General features: G+C 34.5%; 1 protein-coding gene across 1 annotated transcript in view; it reads left to right on the top strand.

Annotated features, from left to right (window-relative positions):
• Positions 1–26466, top strand: part of ERC2 (ELKS/RAB6-interacting/CAST family member 2) — a gene marked incomplete at its 3' end in the record, with an annotated part of 314399 nt that extends 287933 nt beyond the window's left edge. The window contains exons 17-20 of the mRNA XM_082060309.1: positions 259–406; positions 1626–1745; positions 15432–15566; positions 26440–26466. Coding sequence (XP_081916435.1) covers positions 259–406; positions 1626–1745; positions 15432–15566; positions 26440–26466 — 430 coding nt within the window. The remainder of the gene's footprint in view (positions 1–258; positions 407–1625; positions 1746–15431; positions 15567–26439) is intronic.
• Between the last annotated feature and the right edge of the window lie 205 nt (positions 26467–26671).

Below are 26671 nucleotides of genomic sequence, written 5' to 3'. Positions count from 1 at the left end.
GAAATATTGTTAGGTATCATATTGTAGTAAAATAGACTGAGATAAATGTTTTATGAAATAGTTAAATAATGAAAAAATCTATAAAAATAACCTTTTTGGCTGATCCGTTAATTTCATTATTTGATTAGACTTGACAGGGTTTGTTATTTGAAGAGTCTTCAGAAATTAATTGATTGGTCTGGTGGTTAAAAGAAATGTAGTATGTAGTATGTGTTCTGTTTTAATGAGAATATAACAATTTTTGTTTTATTTTATTAGACAGGAAGCTTTACTTGCTGCAATTAGTGAAAAAGATGCAAACATTGCCTTGCTTGAGCTGTCTGCTTCAAAGAAAAAGAAGACTCAAGAAGAAGTAATGGCTCTTAAACGAGAGAAGGACAGATTAGTACATCAGTTAAAACAGCAGGTGGGGAGACATTCATTTTCATGCTTTCATGGCGACAGAAAATAGGCATTATTTTCATTTGTACTATTTTATTCTAACCTCATTTTGAAAGTCTTCATGCCAGGCCTGACATGTGACAGCAGTTATGAAAGGTAGGAGGTGTTCAGTGTGTTTCTGTATTGCTTCTCTATAGTTGTTAAGTATTTAGCTGCACGTTTGCTTGGCTCATATTATATGCAGCCAATACACTTCCTGTTTTCCCTTCTCATATACCTTCCAACCTTCTTCATTATGTGAGACAGAGGAAAGCAGATGTTCTTTGCTATAAAACGAGATCTAGCCATTCTATTGACTCTTTCTAACCTTCTTCTGTTCAATCATTGCCTTATCTATTGTAAAATAATTGTATTTTCAGAAGGTTTCAGGCTTTCTGAGAGGTTATCTGAAAATCATGATTATCCTTAAAATAAATTCTCAAATGAATAAAAATCACTGTCTTCAACACCATAAGTCATTTGAGGTTTTAATAAAAAAACATATACTTACAAATTCTAGAAACAGATTTTATCACAAGCCAATTAAATTTATGTTCTTTCTTATAAATGATGAAAATAACCATATTAGGCACAGTACACATGTACCAGACACAGTACATAGGTCTCTTCTCTGTCTAATTAAAATGCTTAAAACTCTGCATACTGTGCAGTGGCTGCTTGCCCTGATTTTTAAAAGGTGATAATCGTAGCCAGAAGAGGTACCGTAGGCAAGAGGAGAAAGGATGTTCAGATAACCTGAGTACTACAGGCCTGTGCTGTGTGTCATGTATGTTGTTAAACACCTTTCCTCTTTCAGAATGGGTGAAAAAGATGAGAAAGATGTTTTCAGACAATGTCTGGAGGTGTTGTATCTGATGTCTTCCTTTGTGTGATGTTACTGAATTCCGTGAGTGTTGCTTGAGGAGGAGAATACCATACACAAAATCATTCTGGTCTCCTTAGTCTGTCAAAGTAACCACACTGCTGTCAGGCAGTGTGCCACTTTACTAACGAGCATGCCATGTTAATAATGTTTAGGACAAACTGCATAGTCAATGTTATGATTCTTCATTCTGAATCATGCATTACATACGGTAGAACTCTCTGCACTCAATAACAGAAAGTTTAGGAAAACCCTTCCTGCTATGCTAAATTGCCAATAGCTCTGACCTCATGCATCTAATCATTATAGCTTTTTCCCACAGGTCTATAAAAATAGGAAACAGCCCCTGAGCATGAACTTATCATCCACTCGTGATGTTGACTTCATCACAGACATTCCAGCCAAGTACCTCTGTTCCAGCCATGATGCACGCATGTCTCAGGTCAGTCAGTTGGCCAGGAGACATTTCGCCCAAATTTTACGTGCTAAATAGGCAGGCGTGCTTTATGATTTTTTTTAGTACTTCATCCCATTGTATTGCATCAGAGCAGGTGGTATTCCATTACAAACAATTTTAGGGATGTTTGCTTTTGAAAAACTAAGGCAGTTATTTTCTCTTTTAGACATCTTTTTTTACCTTTATCTTTCGTTACTGAAGAGTAAATGAAAACACCACTTTTCATGATGCCTGCCATGGATATTTTTTAAATGTTAATCAGAGAGTTGGTCAAACTGTTGTTTTTTTTGTTGCTGTTGTTGTTTTGTTTGGGGTTTGTTTGTTTTTGTACCTTTAAGCTATTGCTGAAAAGTGTTCGAAACACTCATAACTTTCTTCAGAGTGAAGGAACAGCAGAAGAGGATTGCTAGAGAGGCATTGTTTTGGATAACTTGAGTTAGAATTGTAACCAAATACTTCAAATACCTCCATTATTTATAGTGATAAAGATCTTCAGTAAAGCTATTTAACTAGATTAAATTGATGCCAAAATAATCTCCCTGTTATCTCAGACACCGCAAAAAAAAGAGACACCAGGAACAGGAATGTGGTTTAACTAGGTCACCACTTTATTACACTTAAGAATTATCTGATAATAGAGGTTGTAGAGATCATTCATACTTCTTTAATCCCTTTGGGGAGAACCACTGTCAACCCCAAAGCTTTCACATGTGCATCTGACACAAAGGCTTGTTAGTGCTGCTCTTCCTTGCTGGGACTGTGCTGGGCGGGGGAAGTGGCGGATTCCACACTGTGTGATATATCCAGCCTGTACCTCAGTTTCTTCGAGATGCCATCTCTCAATCTATTTCTAACTCACTGGAACTTCAGTTACTGATCAGCTGTAGCATCATTTTTTTTTCTTATGGCCTTATTTGTCCCACCCTCCATTTCCACAGCTGTTATATGGCTGAAAGAAAGAAGAAAAGAAAGCCCAAATTCTCCAGCCTAATGTGATCATGAGAGTTATTTAGAAATATTAGAAGATGATTCACTAGATAATGCTAAACTTTAGGCCCCCAAATCCACTCCTGTCCTATACTGTAGCAGGAGTTTTTGATTCGAGATGCAAAATAACCTGCTGGGCAATGATAAAAATCTGTGTTCCCTTCATGTATATCCACAATAGCAAATGGATTTTTGGTGCATCTACCTTTCCAATCAAGCAGAAAGTCTTCTTCTCATGGCTACAGGAGGCTGAGAGCTTATCAAGGCAGCAGGACAAAGGATGAGAAATGCAAACCTTAAAGAATCCAGGGAGTTTCTTTTTATGTCGCTCCTTTTCATGTTGCTCCTCATGAAGGTTCCCTGTCTCTCTGTCAGTGATGGAAAAGCTCGTCTGCAGATGAAGCACTGTGGCTGATAATCTTGTTAGCAGAGCATCAATAAGAGTAGGCATTCCCTGTTCCATAAAGAGGTATCAGCTGGTAAATATGTTGCAGACAAACCCCTTTCTCCTTTAGCATCTGCAATTCAGACATTTATTCTGATATATTTGTATCCTAGAGGAAGTCCCATTCCTGATTTGTGCATCAAACAGTGCATTTTCTGAAAATAAAAAATACTGTTATGTGTTTTCTGTGTTGCTACAAAATCGTTGCTATTACAGGTGCATCAGTTTTAGGAGATTTCTTTATTGTATATAAAAATATTTTCTACTGTGTTTCAGCAGAAAGTTGTTTTACTCCATTTATTTTTCTGTCTTCCTTTTACAACTCCTGGGCTACTTCTAATGTTCTCCAAATTTTGCTGAAAAGTGTTCACTTCAGAACCAGACTTCCATTTCACCATTGCGTTAGATCTGCAAAACAGAAGGGCAGCTGTTGCAGTGTAAAGCAGCAGTTAATATGGATGATGTCTTAAATCATGTAGCCAAGCTATTGGGAAACCATTTATAATTATTTTAGAGTGCTAACTGAAGTTAGAAATTTGCCTGAACATAATTTCACCTTACCTGGAAATCTACATGCAGTGTTGTAGATGTCAGCAAAGCTCATAATAGAAGCAAAGTCCTAGAGTTCCTTTAGATAATCTTGTTGTATTTTCCTCATATTGCAGAGTTCATGTGGTGATGCTACAGCTGAGCTCCTTGCATCTGCTCTCCTTAAGTCCTGCGTGTCTCCCAATAACATCTTATTTTTTAAAGACTTGCCATTTTATTAAAGAAACAGTAATTAGAAGTTAGCCTTAAGTAAAGATGAACCATACCATTTGAAATAGAAAATATTATTTCGATCAAGTTTTATTTTGTGATCTTTATAGATAGGTGAATCACTTTGTCCTACATAAACTGTTGTGAAACTTCAGCCCTTGTGCGGCATCATCTCTGACAGTTTCATTTGCTTTTTGCTTTTGTTTGCAGTTCGGGGAGTTTCTTTTTATCTCAGAAAACTCTGTTGGTCTCTGTTTCTGCTGTTGTCTCCTTCAGTGGCATCCTAGACTTTGTCATGTATTTGATAAAGTCCAATTTCATATTTCTAGCAATTTCAAATCATGCTGTACTATGGATCATTGCAATGGATAAGCCTAGGATGCTGGTTTGCTATTTCTATTTAAGTGGTAGCTTCAGAATTGCTATAGCATGGCAAGTCCTCTGCTGCTATGAAAAAGTATGCAAAGGACTGACTACTGCTCCTTCATATAATTCTAACAAGGCCAGTGAGGGTCACAATTAAAGGGAAGGGGTTGTGGAGTTTTAATGGATATACTTTGTAACATTTATGCTTGCTTATGTAGTTGGAACATCATAATATTTGTAAATTAGTTTACTGCTACTCAGAATGCTGTACAAGAGCCGTGGTGGCTCCTACCGTGTGGGGTCATTGTAGACATCAAACCCCTGCTTCATATTTATTGATAGGGCACAGTTTGTAGTAGATGTCTTAAAGGTTCAGGAGGTCAATTCTGTTAAACTCAGTGGAGTAACCCAAAGTATTGAGGTTATTCGTAGAATTTTATTGTTATTGGATTAAGGCCAGAAAAACAGATTCTATCGCTGTGCTATAATGTATCGCAGACCTGCACTGAGATTGAATTGCCTAAATGCAAATGTAGCTGCTTTTACCACAGACTTACGCTGTGAAAAACTTCTCTAATCACTTTGTAGACTTGTGAAGCGTCCTGGTTTATTTCATATCTGAGTTTTGTTCTCCCTAAACTTCCTTAGGGTTGCTTCAGAAAAAGGATGTTAATGTTGTGCCACAGGCAGTGAGCATGAAAAATTTCATGAGAGGAGAAAAGTACCAAGAGCTTTTCAATATCTAAGAGAATTAGGCTATTGTCTAAAAAGGCACCATCCTGGCAAAGATAAAACAAATACAGTATACTGCCTGTTTAGGCATGAATATTCATGTTAGTGTATCCATGTCATAAACCTGATGTTATTTTATGTATTTTAGTTGGAATGTGGTTTGCATTACAATGGTGAAGCCAGTTATTACTCAGTTTGGAGGGAAGGTGTTTGCTTCCCAAATGTGCAACACCCCCACCCCCCAAACTCAAAGAGACACTTGCATTGTTTTATTTTTAATTAAGCAATTATATTTTTAGTTATGAAATGTCAATGTTTTCCACATTGACAAATGTACTGATTTCCATTGCCTGCAGAATGGCAAAGGACATACCAATAGTAGTGTAAAATTCAAATAGAATTAAACCAGAACTAGAATATATTAAAAAAAAAAAAAAGTAAAAAGTTTAAAAAGCATTAATTGCAATTTGTTTCCTTTTTTTTTTTTTTTTTTTTTTTAAGTAGTTCATGACTTAAACAATGCTCCTAGCACCAAATAGGTAGTTGAATGCCTTTCTCCAATTTTTCCATTCCAATTTTCCTGGCCTTCGGGAACATCAAACGTATTGTAAACTACTAAGACATTGATTTTGAAGTAATTTGTCATCATTTTTCACACTGAAAAAGAAAAAGAAAAGCATCTTAAAGAAATATAATGTAGTACCTTTGTAAGGGAATGAGAACATATGTGATTTATTTTGAATATGAAACTACAGATGTACATATATTAAAGACCAAAATAGTATTTATGTAAGTTGAGCAGTCTTTTTATGGATTGTGACTATGTGATTTTCAGTAAAAGTCCTGTTATTTCTAAGCTGGAAGAAAAGCATTGGTTTTATCTCAAGTACTGGCATACTTCTACAGGTTTTTTTTCACATCATATTTTGATAACCTAGGAAAATTATTTGTATCACAGTGTATCCACCTGTAAAATTAGTAGCGATAATACTGACCTCTGTGTTGCAAATACCTTCCCGTGAGAAATGAGCATATTTAATTGTCATGATTTAAATACAATTTAGCAGCTGCAATCTGTCAGTTAAATATATATTGTTTAGATCTTTAAATAAATGGGAAGCATAGTAATGCACTCCCAGCAAAACAGAACCACTGGGATTGTTTTGATTCATATACCAAATGCTGTATTTTGAGAGCCATAGAACTTTGTAGTAGGCTTAAAAAACCTTTCAGAAATACAGTATTAAACAAGATCACCACGAGGTCTTGGCTGAATGATTACATAATATTTATAATCGCCTCAGCCAAGATTCCTTTTGAGAATTATGAGACAGCTATTTTTAGAGAAATTCATATAGTGATGCAATCCTTCATGAAATAATTAGCTTAAAGTCCATTTTTAGAACATCTCAAGAGATTTGGGTAAGAGCAGAAGACGCTGCTATGTTACTGATTCATTCTGAACTTGGATACTGCAAGAAAATTTCCCAGTTGCCTCTTTTCACTTTTGGGATATAAAGCCAAAAATGTAAGTGGAGTTGGCCAAAATGCAAGGTCTTCTGACTCCTTGAGAGCATTTTATTTTTCTTTTCAAAACATGAAATTAGAAACCTTTCCAGTATTTTCAAGACTGCAGGTGTACTGAATATACTGGCCAGAGGCAAAGCTAGTGTTTGGCAATCTTCTCTAGTCTATTAGTTCACTGCTTTGTATTTCATCACATGAACATATTGCTAATGAAATAAAAAGTGTGAGAAACAATTAAGGAATTTAAAAAATCTGTGTAACCAGTTTCTCAGCAAATTAAGCACTAGCAATATTTTCTCCTGCATGCAATACTTAGATGGATTTCTTACTAATTAGCATCCAAATACTTCGAATAACTCAGCCTCAAAGGAGTAAAATGGAATTGAAGGCAGCATGTTACATTACATCTACTGTTCTAATTAAGTACATCAGAAATAGTGCTCATGTAATACTATGGTGGTGACTCAAGAACAAACAAAATACCCTAAGTTATATTTTCCCTGTTAGATTAGTTCAGCTGTATTGCACTGTGCATTTTATGATATTGAAAATGTTTCTATTACTGTATAAGAAAAATAATAGGATTAGAAGTTGTTGTGATTGTGATTGGCAGCTCAAAACATTCTTCTGCAACACTATACATTAATTAATTGCATTTAAGCTTCCTAATGTTTAACAAGTGTGGAAGCAAAAAAGTCTTGTGATGCTTTCTTACAGTGTCTGTAGACATCATCACCTGTAGACCTTGTGATCAGCAGCACTCTCCTGGTATTGTGTTGTTTCTGAATCAGTATTACTTCTGTTTCTGATGTCAAACTAGGTTAATGTTTCTGAATAATTTGAATTTCGTAAGTGGCAATATTACAGGAGCACAGAATACTACATTATTGCTATATTAACAGATCTGCTTCGGAGAGAGATTTATTGTACTGTTGAGTCTAAATGTTACTGCACAGTAAATAGAATCCATGTTATGAAGCCATTCACATGGGTACTGCAGACAGATTTGACCACTGTGCAATATTTTTTCCTCTTCTGTTTATACTGTCTGCTGTCACTCATAATACTGGTCTTGCTCAAGCTTTAAGCACATAACATTGAACAAAGGAGTAGTCCGAGACCCTTAAGTTTTAGGAGTTTTATTTTTGTTACACTTATGCTACATGAGCTCCTTGTTTTATTTTGGGCAGGTAAAAATAGATGTTCTAATAACTTCATATATTGAACTCTCATATTAGGAAAATCAGTCCAGTTATTTTTGTCTTAAAAAAAATCAGGCAATGTAGCAAAACAGCTATTAATCTCTGATTTTAAATGTGTCTGTTCAGATCCCATTGATAGCAATACAAGCAGCCCATGCATCCAATGGCCTTAAATTTACCTACTATTTTAAAAATCCTTGTAGTTTATACTTTTATATTAATTAGAACAGTCCTAAGGCAATATTTCTGCATGTCTTATTACTGGGTTTTAGTCTTCTCATTTTTAATCTGTATTTTGAATCTGTATTTTTGAATCTTAATCTGTCATTCTCAGTTTTGCCAAGTACAAGCATCTTAGATATAAACCCACTGTGGACAGACTTGTTTAGAGGTGAAACAGCAGGGTGCCACTTCTCCCTATAGCTTAACGCAGCAGGATCCGTATGGCACAAGGTGAAAAAGAGAATGTGTATGTGTGTGTGGCTAATAGCGTTTACCTGATCAAATGGGTTAATTCAGAAACAATGTAGTGTTGGAAAAAAATGAAAATGTTGGCAGTGCTCACACAACACTCTTCACATATTGTCAGTAAGATTTGACAATTATTATTATAAAAGTCAAGGGACTCGAGTTATAACTGGATGGGGCATCACTTTTTCCTCTTTATGTGCTCAGGAGTCCGAATTCTTTTGGGTGGTATTTTTACACAGCTTTTTAAACTTTTGATCTGACTGGCTCAATAGGTAAAATGGGTATTAAATAGATAAGAATAGTTAATATCTTCATTATATAAAGGAGTGAACTCCCATGCCAAAAAGTGTTGTGTTGTTTGTTTTTTTTTTTCTCCATTAGACGTTTTTGAAACCAGACCTTAAGTTGTACTAGAAAGTACCCAATGATAATAAAGCTAAATATGGTTTAACATTTGATCTCAAGTACAGGGCTAAGCAACCAGTTATTAAAAAAAAATTGTCAAAATTTGGTGTCAACATTTTCTCCTCCTGTGATGGTTAAAACTTATCATTTCTACAGTCTAGGGTCAAACAAAAATTAATTACAGCCAAGTTGTCTCTGTAAAGCATATCAAGACAGCGTTGTGACATTATCTCCATTTGGTTCATATTCAAATATACCATCCATGTGTTGAAATAAATGTTTTATTTATCGAATTTTATTGCATATAATGGAAGAAACGTAGTAATTCCAACTTAGCCTATATTTTATATACGATACAAATGAGAGAGCTGGGCTTGGTAATGAAATTGCAAAAATTACAACTGAATCAAACTGTTCAGACATTAAATGTGCTGAAACCAGTGATACTAATCAGAGATTTGCCATTTCAAAGGTCTTGTTTACCTACTGAAATTTCTTATTCATGTCTGGTTTAAAAATATTATTATGAGAAAGTATCTTTTTAATGAGTTATTTCCTGTTGTAAAAGAAAAAGGAAAAAAATTGAGAACTTTACCTTCTTATGTGGCTTGTCTGCATTTAGTAGGACCTGGCCTGAGATGTCCTCAGGCAGCTACTGTTTCAGAGCTTTAATTATGCTTTTTAACCCACTTCTTTGTGTCTATGTTCTTACATACTTCTGTGTAATTACCAAGTTTAGTAGTAGGACTCAGACAAATACTTTTAGCATGACTTTAGCCTATACATTACTGAGTATGCTGTATTATTACAAGATACTTCCTGTGCTTCAAGCCATACTTTTAATTCACAAAACTTAAAAAGACTTCAAAAACACAACTCTAAATGCAGAGACCACAACTAAAAATTCAGATGGACTGTGTTCAAATCAACATAACTTTGTTCAGTTACCAGTGTCAGGAAAGTTGAAATTTGGCCTTAGCACTTCAGGTAAGTGTCTGCTTGGCACTTGGAACTGCTGCCTGTCTCTGTCTGCCAAGTGTCCAATACCCCAGCTGGTGTTTGTGAGACTGTTATCCTTCAGTTCATGAGGAGGGAGACTTACTATGAGCTCTATCTTATTTCAGGATAAGTCAGTCGTGTTTTATAATCTTACGAAGCAGCAGGTGTAATGGTTATTAATATCAGTTAAATAGCACTTCAATTAAAAGAAAAGCCCTGAATTGTATGGAAAACATATATGCCTAGTTCAACAGTAAATTATCAGATCCAAGTATTTGAAAATACCTTTGTTGGAGGATGCTTTCCATTGCTGCACAAGAGTCAGAGTATCTAATTTGAACAGTAGTTGCTTTTGTATTTCACCTGGGAGAAAGGTTGGATTTCATGAAAATTTGGAAGCTTCCCAGTACTGTTTCTTAGTCCCTATTCTCTGTCCTGTGAAACTAGGTAGGGCAGGTAGGGCCTGAATAATAAGTGTTCTGGTTACATGTGTATTACAAATGATAGGAACTGTAAGATTTTAATGTAAAACATGTGAATTAAGTTTAATATATGACTAGATATGGAAGAAAAAAGAAAAATGTATACGCTTTCTTAACATGAAAACTTTACTGCGTTCTGTACTTCATATGTAACAGTTGTATCGTTAATGAGGTAAAAAAGAAAAAGAGTTAAATGAGGAGTAGCCAAACTTTTCTCCAATAAGCTATCACATACACTTTTAGCCTGCATGCATCCTGTCTCTCACACTTTCCAGGACAAGTCATAGACTATAACAGGAAAACATGCTTATTATCCCATTTGGAATTTTAACAGGGGTAAAAAATATGTTCTTCAATGGAAGTGGGAAACAAAGCAGCAAAGCACATGTTAAAATATAGTTAGCAGTAGGAATATAAGATCGGATTACATTACAGGGATGTTATAAAAAGAAAATGCATAATTAAAGCACTCAGTAAAACATAACTCTACCCCTTAGTGATGCATTCCAACACCCATACGGTTATGATTATGATAGATATTTAGCATCTGGAGTTCCTGGTTAGTTACCGTGCTGTAATTTTTTTGTTATCTTTTAATTGCTGATGAGTGCTTGCAAACTTATAGCCTTCGTAACTTCAGGTTTTTTTCTATTGGAATTCTTTTGGTGTCTAAAAACTCACTGCATAAACAACAAAAAAGCATGAATTGAATATGATAATGTATTTCAAATTATTTAAGATAAGAGAATAATTTATTTTGGAAATAATTAGCATTATATTGCTAGCATTATGCTGTTAGAAGTGCCCCGAATAATTAGCATGAAGTAATACAAGCTCTTGAGTACTTTCAAGTATATTGAAAAATACTGAAGTCTATTTCTTCCATGCAGTTCTAGTATTGGCAAAAGATTCTTCAAAGCAATGACCAATTAACAGAAGCTTCAACTTGCAGAAAAATGACACAAGTCCTTCTGTCAAAACCATAGTTGGTGGATATAACAGTTTGCCTCGTTTAGCCATGTTGATTCAAGAAGTGTGCTACCATTAAAAGCCATTTAGAGCAGTCTCAGGGTAATAATAGCCTTGGAATTATCTTTTTCTTTGTGGTTTTTTTTTTTTTTTTGCTTCAGCTAGGTAACTAGTGAACCAGTGCTCAAAAATCTATAAGCAGAATGAAACCTCTGTGAGTTTCTAGATTTTAAATTCCCTGTTTTAATAATTAAACCACAGGATATCTCCAGGTTAGTTTGTAGACCTCATATCTGCCTCACTTCCATAATATATAGGGAAAAATCCTACCCTATTGAAAGTGAATATTCTAGAAATGTTTCAAATTCCATTTAGTGAAGAGAGATTGAGAAGAAAATCAAAAGTAATAGCTATTGAATGGTATTACACCTATATCCCAGAGCAACAAATCTTACTATTTTTCCTCATTTGAACCTCATTCATGAGAGTTTTGTTAACTTGATCCAGATGACAGATCAAAAGCATAGTTCCCTCTTGCCACCTTGCTAAAATATTTTTTAAAAGACAGTTTTAATATTACAGTTTTACAGTTACAGATTGCTGTTAAGCTATTTAGTCTGTTACCAGTCAATCAAAGACTTTCATTTCACTTCAGTAGATCCTTACTTAAACTCAACATAATTTTAGGAGGACAAGAAATATCTGTCAGTTCTCTTACTGTGCTAGATCATAAATTCTTTGGTAAGTGGGTTAAAAATTCAGTTACGCATACCATTCACGACCTTGACAGCTTAGCAAATAGTGATATTGAATGATCAAAGACAACTGTTTCAAGCCCTAAGGGTTAATATACCTGTGCACATAGATTTAAGCTGCTTTTAATTTCTGTATCATTCCTTTCTTTCAAAATGGTTGCAGTATTTATTGAATGTAGTCGATAAATTTAAAGCAAAAAAATCTGAGTTAACTGTTTAGGCTAAACTAATAAGACTATACATGGTTTGTAGGAGATGCAGTTAATTGCTGCATTTTACAAGTTAACATTTTTTTTTCTTTCCTAGTATAAATCCAAAATAAAACCTGCTACTTCTCAGGTGTGGGCCTGGTATTCACTGAGCATTTTCAAAAACAGTCATTAGTATGATAATTTTGTTGTCAGAGCTTTGGCTATGTAAATATTGAAAAACCCTGTTTTCAGGAAAACGTAAATAAAATTTTGAATTATATAATATAAATATATCAGATATGGGTTACCTTGTGCAGAGTAACATATGATGCAAAACTGGATAAGGTACATTTTAAATGCAGGTACAATTGTTACTTTAATTTTAATATATTATGCATTCCAAGACTGAGTTTCCCAATCAGCCAGAAAAGTCATATTGTTCTTTCAAAAGTATAATAAGAAAAAGTCTTGGATGTTCTTGAATAGGAAATTTTCAAGTATGCTGAAGATGTTGCAAGACGTGATGGCGTTGCCAAGTCAGGAGGTGGCATTTTTCCCCTCACAATCAGTACTGAAGCAGTGTCTCAGTGTATTGATATGGGACCCAGGCCATGAGGATTTACTGTCTGAGAAACCATTGTACCAAAATTTGCTCACCTTTCTGTGTGTTTGTGAATGTGCTTGTATGTAAGTGTAGGCATGTGAAGCTCTGGGGTCCTGAATGGATTCCAATGTGGTTAATTAATTTCTTCCTCAAATAAAAATGTACCTGGCATTTTGAAGCCTACTTAAGATTGAGAATTAGCAAGGGAAGCAAGTAGAAGTAATGTTACACATTTTTGTTTAGAAGGACCTGAAAGAGATTGTACTGTTCCTCTGGATGGCTGTACTTTTGTTCCTCCTTCAGAAATCCTCCTGTTCATAGTCCTCAAAAATCCTGCTTTTAAAGGTTTGCAGTCATACCATGTTTTTTACTTCTTAAGTCAAAACTAAGCATTCCTGGAAAACACACTTCAATGTGGAAGTATAGCACTGTGACAGTACCTAAAGCAAAGATAAACAGAACCTCAAAATCATAGTGGTTATTGTGAAGAGTTAACAAATAAAAACAAAAGCTTTAAAAAACAACATTATGCAAAATATTTAGCATCATTTTAAGGAATTAATGACAATCATAAGTCATCTACAAGTTGGATGGTTTAATGAGCACTTGAGTGGAAAAGAAATTCTCATTTGACATTTATGTATTTTGCTTCTAAAACAGGCACACTGAAGGAAGCCTACTACAGCATTAACATTTCTTTGTGCACATTTTACTGCAATCTGGCATCCAAACGGAAGAAACATTAGAAGTAGTTTATTTATATTTCAGCACCAAATTAGAAAGATGACATCATTCATTTACAGTTCTTATCCCATGACATGTCTAATCCCCAACACCTCATTACAAGGGACACTTTTAGCATTGCATATATCATCTTGTTTAACTTTTGCATTCTTTTATGGAATACAGTTGAAAGGTAGGAAATTTAAGGCTGTTCATTGATAAGAAAATAAACTAATAAAATGTTAGGAGCTTCCCCAAAGAGGCAGGATATTACAGTGTTTACAGTAAGTGGGTTATTATTTGTCTATTAATTCTCCATCTTTTCCGCTCCTTTATTCAAAAGGCTTTCCTCTTTGAATCTAAAGACAAACAGACCAACCATGATGATTCTGATTGTGTTGGTCTTTTGGCAGAACTGGTAGAAACTCATACAGCTGTATGCTTCCATCTTCTTACCTAGGATGGAGAAAATGAAATGGTTCAAAATGCGCAGAAAACAGTGTTAAAAAATGTGCAATGATACCATGTCGTGCCAGTGCAATTCCTGTTCAAAGGAATCCACCACTTGACCTGCAGAGGGCATTTATTCTGTAACATACTGAGAAGATGCTCTTTTACTGCTATAGAGATACTCAGAAAGAGTCTGAAGAGATGAGTTGCGTTTAAATTAATCCGTTTAAATTGGTCCTTTAGAACTCATTAGTTTGGGCAAAGTCCTGGGGCAACGTGTTCAGCCAGAATTGTCACTGGAGTTACCATGAATCCTGTTACCTTGAAGCATGGGTAGAACTGAACTGTGGCTTTTTGCAACTGATTTCAGTTTGTTATCTTTTCTGTTCACCAAAAGTGTCCATGTGCAAAGTAGACATTTTGCACTCAACCAACTCAAATAGAGAGTCCACATAGAGAACTGACACAAAATAGATAATGTTCCTTCATGAACAAACTTTCTCCTATTAGGTTTCAGGTGAAATTTTTGAAGATGACATTAAATGTGTTAAGACTGCTATCTTTTCTGTTGTCATCTGCATTATATTACTTGTATATGTCTCTAATTGATTATTCTAATTTTGGAAGAGGTCTCTCAGAGTTGACAGCATTTTCTTCTGGGTTTTGTTAGTTCAAAAATAAGTAAAACTTGATTACAGTTTAAGAAGTTTGCCTGAGACAGCCTTCAGTCCTACCAACAGAAAAAATCAGTACTGGATCCACTGGTGTTGGGCAATTGGTTGTAAGATATTTTTGGTATTATGAGCAAGGTTTGAATTATTCCGGTCTATATATTTCACACGGTGGAATAATTGCAATAGTGATAAAGAGCAGTGATATATCTTGTTATCTCATGGTGACATTTTATTATCTGTACACAGCAGTAGCTGAAATGTTGAACTTTTTTTCAAGATTTATATCTAAGAGTTTCTTGCATTCAGTAACATGTGTCAAGTTCCATAATCACTTATTTCCCTAAGCGCCTGTGTCTGTATCAGTTAGTTTTCAGATTCTTTTAACTTGCTGTTTGGCAGGGTGATCCTGGTGTAAAATTAAAATAGTTAAGCCAAAACAAAGTTTTTAGCATAACTATTAATGATTGATTGTTGTCGACAAGTCTCAGTAGCTAACTGTAAATATTTGAGGTACACTTAATATTCCTTTCAGTGAAATTTTACAGGTAAATTGGGAAGACATAATAATAGACTGGGAAAAATAAGAAACTGTTCTAAAATAGTAAATTTTGAAAAGCTGAATACCTTTGCTGACACCCTTCAAACTCAGCATCCTTGATCATATCCTTTTCTGACTTCTTTTTGGAATTTTACTCATGCAAAAACTGAGACAGAAGATGTGTTCACATACTTCGTTATCTTTTTCTATTTCTATTTCCTTTGTGAGCGAGCAGTCCAGACTTCTATTGTTAGATCCTTACAGCTACAAGAAAAAAAAAAAAAAAAAAAAAGAAAAAAAGGAGCTAAAGGGAGCTAAGATCATCTTAAAACAGTGTTAGTGTCATCTGTTCCAGCATGTAATAGAATTGTCTCACTTTACATCTTAAACAGACACAAAACAGAATGAAACTGATGGCAGATAACTACGACGATGACCATCATCACTACCACCACCATCACCACCACCACCATCATCGATCGCCTGGGAGGCCACAACACTCCAACCACAGACCGTCTCCAGATCAGGTTAGTCACCTCTCTATTCACCTTCAGATTTATAAATTTACTACTTTTATATTTCTATATAAAATAAATATTCCAAAGGAATAATAAACATGTGATGAGCTCTTTGAACTGAAACTAATAGCTCTAGTCTTTATTTCCATCCCCGAAACAATTTAAACATTTTGGCTTTTTGTCCAGTGTCTTATATTTTTCTTCTCTTTCTTTAGAAATTTTGCAGCTATTTTCAGCATTTCATGACTCAACTTTTTCAGTTGAAAATCAGTGACAAATCTCCTACTTGCTGATTACTATTGATTACTGGTTAGTTCTGTTTCCAATTAATAGAGATAAGCTTAATGAGTTTATAGAAGAAAGCAAAATGATCTGAAAATGACCATGATATTAAAAAAGTGTTTGGCTTTGTGCAGGGAATAGAATGAGAAAAATAGACTGAGGCCAAGAGACATGAAAAATCATCTAACTACCACCTTTGTGTTACTGAAACCCAGATACTGGTTTCAACTAATAATTCAAGAAATCAAGAACCTCAAAGATGGTGTGAGGGACAAGACAATGTAAGAAAGCTAACATTTAGTGATAAAGGTGCTTTTCAATGCACAGTAACAGGTTATGCAGGAAAGAGAACAGATTAAAAGAATAATAAAAATCTGTATCACAACATTTTCAAGAACTTAAGAAATTATATGAATGTTGGAAATGAGTACATTATTAAAGACAGAGCACATGAAATACAAGCTGTTTTACTAGTATTTACTAGTACTTGTGTTGTCAGTTTTATTCTGAACTATTTATGATTACGCTCAAAGCGCTCTCTCCTATGATATAGGGGATCCTTGGAGGCTCAAGGAAGTCAAACACTGTTCTCCTCTTTGTAAATATAATATTGGGGGATTTATGAGTAACTTTATTTCAGACCCTGAAAAGTTGTGGAATAAGTCATTAATCAGTGAATCAATAGAAAGCCAGTGGTCTTTCTACTATTCATTTTCACGAGCTTGATGTGTGTGTCAGACAGTATGACGTTATCTATCTATCCATCTCAGTTTGTATATTTGCTTCATCCTCATCCTGTTTTCCTAATGATCAGCTGTTAGTTCCCATCCTAGCACAGAGAAACTATTTTTATGTTACATTCTGGAAGATATGAAATTGTTTATCACTATGTACTCAGTTTATTCTTGCACTCTTTCCTAGGTGACAGTTTCGGGCTTCTCTTTTAAACAGAATGCAGGTCTAGACATAGCATACACATCCTATATTTAATCTGCTTGGATTTCTTAAGGACAAATCTGATTTTGTTTGATAGCATAACTGGCTTTACAGCTTAAGAACAAAGAGGTAGCTGTGACATACTTTGAATTCATAGGGCCTTTAATAGTGTCCCACCATATATTTGTAACATACAAGTAAATACATTAATTTGCAATGTAATTAGCATATAATGTAAAATGCATTACAAGAATAAAAGCTGCAACTATAAATAATACTATTTTAATTAAATTAAGTAGGAAATGACCATGAGAGTGTTGTGCAACTGCTACAAATAACATGCTATGGGCAAATTTTCCATTACTCACTGTCAGACAGGAGAGACATTTACAGCAGTGTTACAAAGAGGTCTGTTCTTTATCTGCTTCTGTGGAGTATTTTTTAATAAATTATTTCAGTGATGAAATAGAAATAAAACTTTAATATTGTTGATAATGAATCAAGCTACAAGAAACCGCAGGTGTGGTAGGAGCAATTAAACTGGTCCATAAGCTGATCCAGTCTCAATAAACTGGAGAGATAGTGTAGAATAAGGAATGTGAAATTCAGCAGAAACATATCGATTTACGAGTCACATTTAATAGTCACTGATGAGGCAATAGCATGGAAAAAGGAATCTGGATTGCACATAATACATGGCAACAATGGAGTACCATTGCTATGAAGTTGGATCTAATTCTGGGATAGATGTAATGCTGGAAAAGAAGCAGGAAGAAATTATTCTGTTCTTTTGAGCCCTGGTGAGACCTTATCTGAGAAACTGTATGCAGTTTTGATCATGCTTTATAATAGAACAATTGGAAAGGGACAAAAGGAGAGCAACAAGAATGATAGGAGTTTTAGAGAACATGATCTGCGAGGAAGGCTTAAAGAACAGGGTTTGTTTAGTCTAGAAAGTACTAAGGGGGAGACATAAGTCTTCTAATACATAAAATGTTGTTGTAAAGAAGATGATGATCAATTGTATTCCAGTGCCCACTGGAGAGAGAATAGGAGTGGTAAATTTAATTTTTACCAAGAATAACTAGGTTAGTTATTAAAAAAAACCTTTTTCACTATGTGTTTAATGAATCTGTAAGGGGAAAGAAAATGTGAACATTCTTGCATATTAGTGTGATGGAAGCTCCTTTCTTGGAGATTTTTAACAAGTTAGATGAATATCTGTTGCACTTGGTAATAGCTTTATTTTGTCTTATGTTGGTGCATTGCGCTTAGAGTAGGTTTTACTTAAGTTAGTTTGACATTCTTCGTAGGAAATTAATGCTGTTTGGGAGGGCATATGGAAAAACTTGATTCTGCATCCATACAGTGGAAAACTGAAGGTATAATATCCAAAGAATTTCCACACTTTATTGCCAGTCATGGTAGTTATCACAACTATCAAATCTTCTTACTTCCCGTAGTAGTGGAGTTTTTTAAAGACATAAAATGTAAGGTGTTTCTCATCTGATAAGAGTTTTCTGAATTCCCAAAACTGTAGTTGAATCAAAGTTGAATGCTCTAGTTCATGGTAACCAAGGCTACAAATTTTTTGTTTTATGATGAGAGATTATATTATCTTAAAAAATAATCTTTTAGAAAAATATTAATATCACAGGGTGTGTCATAAGACTGCAGGAGCTGGTTGTTTTCCACAAAGTTGGCCATATTTTTAGAAGCTGTAATTGAGGATGGAGTATCACATGGTGTTGTAAGCACGTAGCATGTCCTTTTACATCTTTTAATCTGGGCTGACTACATAGAAATTTTGGTTTTATTTAGAAAATTTTTATTGGCCCTTCTACAAGGTGGTGGTGTTAAGAAATAGTTTGTCACAAACTTGTCACAAGTTTTCCATTAATCTGAAATCTTATGAAAGAGGCCTGGAAGGTAGCTCAAGGTTTCTTAACTATCTTCTTACCTAAAGGAAAAGTCCCCTTTATTAGAACAGTGATGAGGCAGTCTGTGTCTATGAAGCTACTATCCGGTCAGAAAGCCAGCTTTTAAAGAACTATCTGATAGCTGTCTTAGTATTAAATAGGAGTCATTTTAAAACATTGTTTAAAGTGTGCTGGTAAAGTCATTCATTTGAGAAAAGGAATCATATGCAATGACGCAGGAAACTTGACAACAATCTGACTGTTGTGAAGTAGGAGTGTACCACTAAAAACTAGCTTTTTGAAGGAGACCATGTGGTGACTTGTCTTGGCAACAGGTCTTTGTTCATCAGCTGGAACCGCTAAACATCCTTGGCATTGCCAAAAGATGATATGTGAAAAACTCTGAAAAGGTCAGATGGGATTTGATTTGAGGTGGATAACCTTGAAATCGGAGCCACAGGACATTCAAACAATTATTATTATTTTAGTGTCTGGATTCTGATCTGCAAATCACTGTATTGATCCAAATGTAATTTTAGGGGAAAGAAGTGCATTTTGTGCATTTTGGCAGCCCTGGCTGCTAGCACAGTGCCTTATATTCTGTGGCCATACTGGAAAATTGCCAACCTCAAAGTCCTGAATAGGCCTTAAGAATATTGAAACTGGGATTTGTCTTTAAAAAAACCCCACAAAACTGAGAAGCACAACTTGGAGGACAAACATAAAACAAAACATTATTTTAACTTATGCAAATAACTATGGTTATTTTTAAAGTGTGAAATTCTTCTAATTTCTTTAGACCATGAGTATAAAGTTATTGTAAGTAGAAGTTTAGTGTCTGGAAAACTAAAATGTCATGCTTGGGAGTTTTCTGCAACATTAAAACTCTGTATTTTAGTTGTTCAGGGAAGAAGAAACAAAATTAAGGGAAAAACCCAAAGCACCCGTGACATTTTAATATATAAAAGAAGTGATATGATATAGCTGTTTAATGCAGGAAATTGAATTTATTGGCTCCCTCCCTGACCCAGATTTTGTTTAATATTCTGTGTGTCTCTTTATCCTGTGTGTTTACACGTTGTATTTGGGCAGGTGTGAGCTTGCTCGTCTGTTCACTAAATGCATGTGAACTTGTTCTGCTGGTGCCTCGAGCTGCAAGGAAGCACGCAATGGCATTAGTGATGGGCTGAGCCTGCACTAAGCTCATTGGAGTCACATGGATTTCTTTAATTTAGGAATCTGGGCAGGGCAAGGTTTCCTTGTCAGTACATTCAGTATAAACAATCCCAGGCATATCCATTGTAAATAACTAGTATTGTGCTGAATTAATTAGTGTTTTGAGATCTCAGGAGTGCAGTGCAAATGAGTCATATAAATGGTTTCATATTTTTTAATGTTTCCTCTGATTTTTTGTCTTTGCTACACATATTCTCCCATATTCTCTCATATTTGAGAACAAAGAACTCGTGATTCATAACACGTATTGTTCAGACTTGTTGAACTGAATGTAATAAAATCCCATTTGTATCATGGTCACAATTAAAAAGTCAATTTTCTGATTAAATAGTATGTAGTTATCATAGCTATATTGTTTACTATAAATGCACTACTGAATGGTAAATACTTATCTTCTGGAGGATATAATTTCTGTCTAAGTGTTTCCCAAAAGTCAGTAAGTATTATCATGTGCTTATTTTAGTACAGAGATTATGTTTTTTTCCTGCCTCTGACATCTATCTAGGTATTTCTGTCTATCTTAAAGCTTAAATAGCCTTCCACAGAGGCTTGCCCAGATTTTGAGGATAACATGATTGGATTCAAACCTCAGTTTCACTGTAGATTACATTGTACTTTGATGTAAAAAAAGAAAGAGCCTTGAAATCTGTAAGAGTCTGCTCTGAGTTTGAATTTATTTTTCAGGGATGTTCTAGTTCTTGATTTTGGTATACTGCCAATCTACAGTTACAGACATTGTGCTCTACTGAAGATTCCTCATTGAAGTAAGAGCCAATAGAAGTCTGCAATATTGGTTAATGTTTTTGTTATTCCTCCCTCTTAATTGTTATTATATTGTAGCCAGATGATTTTTCATATAACTTTTACTTATATTAAATTTGTAATTTGAGTAAGAGACCAGCTAAACTGGAGCTGTATTAAAAGTAAGAAGTAGAAAATAGGTTTTGCTGTCTAATACTTCCAGGAGATGGATTTTGTACATTGAAAAGTTATACCTCTCCTTTGCTTACAGAAATGAATTTATTTTATGTTTTGAGGTTTAATGAATGTGATATAAATGTATACATACTGCTCAGTGTGTATATTTATATATATCTATATTTATATGTTAGCTTTGCAGTCTTTTCCACATATGGAAGAATTTTTTGAGATCATGTTTAGCTATAGAAACCTCTCCCCCTCACTTCCTGTGAATGTGTGTGTTAGAATATACAACACTTATATAGAAGTTTACATTTATCTTGTATTTCGTACTAGAAAAATTAGCTTTAGACCAGCTGAAAGAGCCAAAAATGCATTTCTGGGAGACAGTAACTTGATAACAAAAGTTGCATATCTGGCACTGGCTACTTAAGTAAGATAACATGTCACAGGCTTTCACTACAAAGGGGACCATAAATTTTTGCATTGCAAATCTGATTTCACGGACCGCTTCTTGTAAGAAGCATTGGGTTTCCGCTTCATCTAGAGATAAAGCTTTAGAATGCATGAGTATCTGGTGAAACATCTTATTCATGTTAATGCTAGTCTGGGTGTTGTAAAGTAAGTGGTCAGAAACAACCTTCCGTTTACCCAGATCATCAGTATTTATGTTTGATTTTAACCAAACTATATACAAATAGAACAAATGGTGAGATGGGTTTTATGGTCTATTTCGTAACTGGATGATGCATGGTTACTTGTGACCTCTTCTGTTATGGATAGGTTTGAAAGTAGACCTCTGACATAAATCCATATTGCTGAAGCATTTTTTAAGATTTATTCAACTTTTTGAATATACAAATGAAACATAAAATAAAGACCTTCTGAAACATTACACACCAATGTCTTAAATTAATTCACTGTTAGTCTTTCCTCCTCCCAGTTATAGGCTCAGTTCTTCAAATCATTCTTGCACAAAACTCTTCCATAGTTGATTGTTCTGTGTATGGAGAGTCCATGAGATTAGTCCTCAGCTGTGTTTGCTCCTAGATATTGAGTAGCAGATAAAAGACTCTCTAAATTGTGAAAGATTCTGATTTTAGGCTAAGTTCTTGATTTGAAAGAAATGTCATTACTTAGCAGTTAGATTTCTGTGTCATAAGGGGAAGTTATTATTTGTTAATGTAATTGTTTGCTCTAAGTAGGACAGTTTCACAGTTGAGAGCCAGTAGTTACATGTTTAATGACCCATTAGTAGCCAGAGATAATAAGGAGAGTAGCGTAAATCAGTCATCAGAAAGTTAGTTCGAGAGATGAGCAGGTTATCACTAGATTTATTTAACCCAAGTTAAGACATTAATTCTTAGCATGCTGGCACATGAAAGGGAAATGTGATGAGCCTTGTCAGGAAGGGTCTTCTGTTGTGGGAAGAGAGCCAGAAAAGCTTAACTCATCAAGTTTTTAATGTTGCCTGTGTTGTAAAAACTTTTGCATAAAAGGAGATTAAGGTTTTGTGGTTTGTTTGTTTGTTTTTTTTTCTTTTAAGAATGGATTTTAGAGTTGCACGCCACAAAAGTGGGGGGACATATGCATGGTACTTCAGGTTCATGGAATTATTTGCTGTCTCTTTTTTGAGTCAGATTCACTATTTTCACTTCAGGTAACCAGATTTTCTAGACCAGTGGGCCTCACACTGATGCAGAATTTTGAAGTCTTTGATTTCATCTACTTTAGGGTTTTAGTTCTTATCAAGAGTGAAAATCCAAATCACATCTCCTGATCATTCCCACTTACTGCACTATGGTTCATATCCACAAGTGGTGTTGGAGGAGTAAGCATACTGAATTGCTTTTTGATTAAATTTAACTGAAAAATTCATTCCAGGAGGTCCCATAACACAGTGAAATTGCTAAAGGGAATTCAGTCTTAGAGACAGAGCAAGACTAATGCCGAATACCCCCTTAAAACAGGTGTATTTTGCAGATGCCAAATCTCAGTACCAGTTGTAGTGGCTATAGATCTTCTGCTGATGCAACACACCACCAAATATAACCTCTTGCAGCTAATTCACATTGGCCAATAATCAAGTGTATGCTATATGCAGAATGGTTACAAATAGGCCTATAATTTCTGGCATCTGATTATTAAAATCATTAAAACAGAAGACATCTTTATAGAAGCTTTCTCCATCTGTGTGTAGTGTTTCCAAGCGCTGTTCTTCAAGTTCCTCATCTTGCTAGTTTGAAGCCACTTTTGAGGTTTTATTAGCATGTTTCGTGGCAATTGGATCAGAAGAGTAAATCATATTTAGTAAAACCAGGTATTTCTTTTTAAGATGTTAAGTGAATATGATAAGTAGCAGCACAGAAAAAAAAGAAAGAACTAGCAAAAGGTCAAGATAAAATCAATGAATTAATAATCTATGAATAACCTGTGTACAAAGGCTTTCATAGTGCTTGAGATTATACCACTGTACTGTACTTAAATATGTGTCCAAATTACAGACTACGATATCAGTCTTAAATTACAAGACATACGATATGTTAAATATTTTGAATTTACAATAATTAAAACTGTGCACTAACTAATTTATCAATTCAAATAGTATTTCCTGAATGTTCCTTTCTTTTTTTGTTTGTTTTATTTCCCCCCCCCGCTTTTTGCCTGTCTATAATTGAGATTTTGCTCTGCATTTTTTGTCATTGAACTGCTGCTCTTGGCCCTATAAACCAATGAAAGATCCAAGTTTAAAAAGAAGTTAATGTACACAAACATTAATCAAATATTGCTTGATTATAGTTTATTGTTTGAAAGAACCATAGATTAATGATTCTGTAGGATACACACTGATATGAAAGACTAAGCATTCTTCTGGAAGCGCCTGATCCAATATTAATGAATGATAAGACATAACTGCAGCTTTTTTTTTCACTTCACAGTATGTCAAGAATGCAAAAAATAGGTGATGAACGTCATTTGTCTTAGAACAGTGAAGAATTCTGTATTCTTTTACATTGTCTATTTGTATTGAGGTACCAAATCTTTGCTTCTTGATAGAATAGTTTATGCAGAAAACCAATGAAAACTGCAATCTTGATTTTTATATGCTTTTTATCCAGGGCTTTTTAGTAGTTGCTCCTATCCATACAGAAAAACCTGTAAAGCTTATAACACTGAGTTAGTATTTACACCATTAAATATCCACATGCTCGCTTCCACCGTGATCTGTAAAGCCCTTTTTGATACCATCGATTTGAGATGCAGTCTCCTGTCTTCTAAATTTGCCCTCTATGTTTTCAAGTGATGACACTGTATACATTCTTTCAGTCATATATGTATGTGGCTGATAATATTTATTCACCTAATCCCGAATACATTCACTTTTCCAAGCAGTCTTTGTATCTGCAGGTCCCTTTCCTTCTCCAGCAACATTCATTCTATATAGAGCTAATTTTGCTGATGCTGTGTCTTGTGGCATGTAATCAAATGCCTTACAGGAATTTCAGCATATTATTTCAAAGCACTTGCCTTATCAAAAAGAGTCTCTGTGTAATTGAAAAAGATAGAAAGTTATTTTGACAGGACCAGCACTCAATAAAGCGATGTTGATTGACATTAACTGACCTCCAGTTTTTAATTTATTGCTTATCGCGTATCAGGATCAATGTTAAACTATATAGTCTGTAATTTCCCATAATACTCTTTAAAAATATTTGATTTTTCAGCTCTTCTAGAATTCTGCAAAAAAGAGATCACACAAATAATTGAAGTAAAAATGAATGTCTGCCTGTTTGAAGAATTACAATACACTAAACAGCAAAACAGCTGTATGTAGTTAGGAGGAGTCATTTGGAAATGTACCGAGTTGCTCATTTTGTTGTCTTTTTGCTGTTTTTATAGATATCACCAAAGATTAACCTAATGTGTTCTGTTAGTGAAACAGGATCAAACTACTAAGTTGAAAAGCAATCCTTCAGTCTTTCTTCAACCTTTACTCTGGCAAAACTCTAGTCAACTTTCAAGTCAATTCAATTAGTGTTAGTGGACCTGAATAAAAGTAGCTCCTGTAGAATTCAGGGGGAAGGACTAATGTTTGCAGTGAGGCGAACCCAGCTCATTGGAAGTTTTACAGAGTCTGTGCCTTTACTTCAAAAATAAATAAGAATATTCGGGCCTTACTGTGACTTTGCTTTGTGGTGTAGTTGTGCAGACCTTCTAACTAATATGTGTTCCAAGTTAACTGTAAAAAATTTACCCGCATTTCTTCTGTGTTAAATGATAGCTACGTTTATAGTGGACTGTCAGAGTTCTTTACTTACTTCAGCAGCATGCAAGACATCTATCTTAACATCTGGGTTTTAATAACAGTTGACATCTGGGAGCTCTTTTTTATTCCAAGAATGGACCATGAACAGTAGTGATACTGGCAGTGTATATTTTCAGGCTAAAAATCCTGTCCGCTTCAATAATAATTAATTACCATTAATTTTATTTAGTTTTTAGATTTAATTACATGCCAGCAATATGTTACATCACCTAACTGTTGAAGTTTTGAAACTATACAATGTATATTTTTTTATGTTTCTGCAATATTATTGGGTTAATTTAAAATGATAAGAATTAGTTTGATTTAGAAACACTGAGTTAAATGAAAGGTACTGTATTGTGTGCCTCTGTGTTCTAGAAGCTGAGTAGCGTATCAGAATTCATCACTGGAGGACTATATATAGATATAGGTATGCACATACACACGTATGTGTGCAGAGGTTAAGAATCATTATTAAAAATGTAATCATCAGTAAACATATCTATGGAAGGACATTTCAGTCACATGGTTTAGTTCATGTTTTTTATTTTGTTCTTTTAAGTGCAAGTTTATAATAAATGTAAAGAAAGACCTCCTGCTTTCAGCGTATCTACAGTAAAATAATCCCTTTTAAAAATAAATTCATGAAACTGTTATGATTTTTTGTATTTGTCATTAATGTTATCTGTCATTAAAACTCTAAATAAACAAGAAATCCTAATGGTTGAAAAATGGAAAAGAGGAGAGAAACAGTCTAAGAGTATTCAACAATGTGCAGTGGTCAGTGTTTGCTCAAAAGATAGATTTAATTGATAGCATATTAGAAAAATATACTTTGCTAATGATAGATCTTTTGATTCTTCAGCAGTTTTGTGACTTTTAACCTAACAAAATGTAACACAATTTGGTTATAGTCATTACTTTGCTTACTTATAAATTTTGATCTATTTCTGCTGTCAATGTTGGTTTGAATTGCGTGCAATTAAAAAATAGATAATCTTTTAATATTTAATCTTATAATCTACTTCCTACACACTGTTTTAACTGGGTGGGAGAATATTTACGTCACTGTTCTTGTTTTTTTTGGTTGCTATAGATGCAGATTCTTGTATAAGTAACACAAACTTGTTCAGTTGTTTTCGCCGGCTTACATTTAAAAAGAAAAAAAAGTTTTTAACAGCCAAGAAACTCATATTTTCTATGCATGAAAGTAACTAACCTTTTCTTCTTTCATTCCAATGCTAACACCTTCTCTGTGCATCTCCTAATGTCTGGCACACAGGATGACGAGGAGGGTATATGGGCATAGCCGTTCCTATAAACCAAAGTTCCAGTTTTGTTTTGAGGGGTGAGAAACTCTCTTTTCTATGTCTTTCAAGTTGCAGTCTAATTGTTATTGTTTTTGTTTTATTTTAAACTGCATGGAGCTGTGTGTTTCTTGACCAGTGTGTTTGTGAACCTGTAAAATATATTTTCTCATGGGCCATGAACTATGTCTAATGGTTTAATGTTTT

The sequence above is a fragment of the Streptopelia decaocto genome (genome assembly GCF_964273445.1).
Source record: "Streptopelia decaocto genome assembly, chromosome: 8".
Lineage (NCBI taxonomy): Eukaryota > Metazoa > Chordata > Aves > Columbiformes > Columbidae > Streptopelia > Streptopelia decaocto.
Note: the sequence above shows the minus strand (reverse complement) of the source record. Positions and strands in the feature narration are given on the sequence as shown.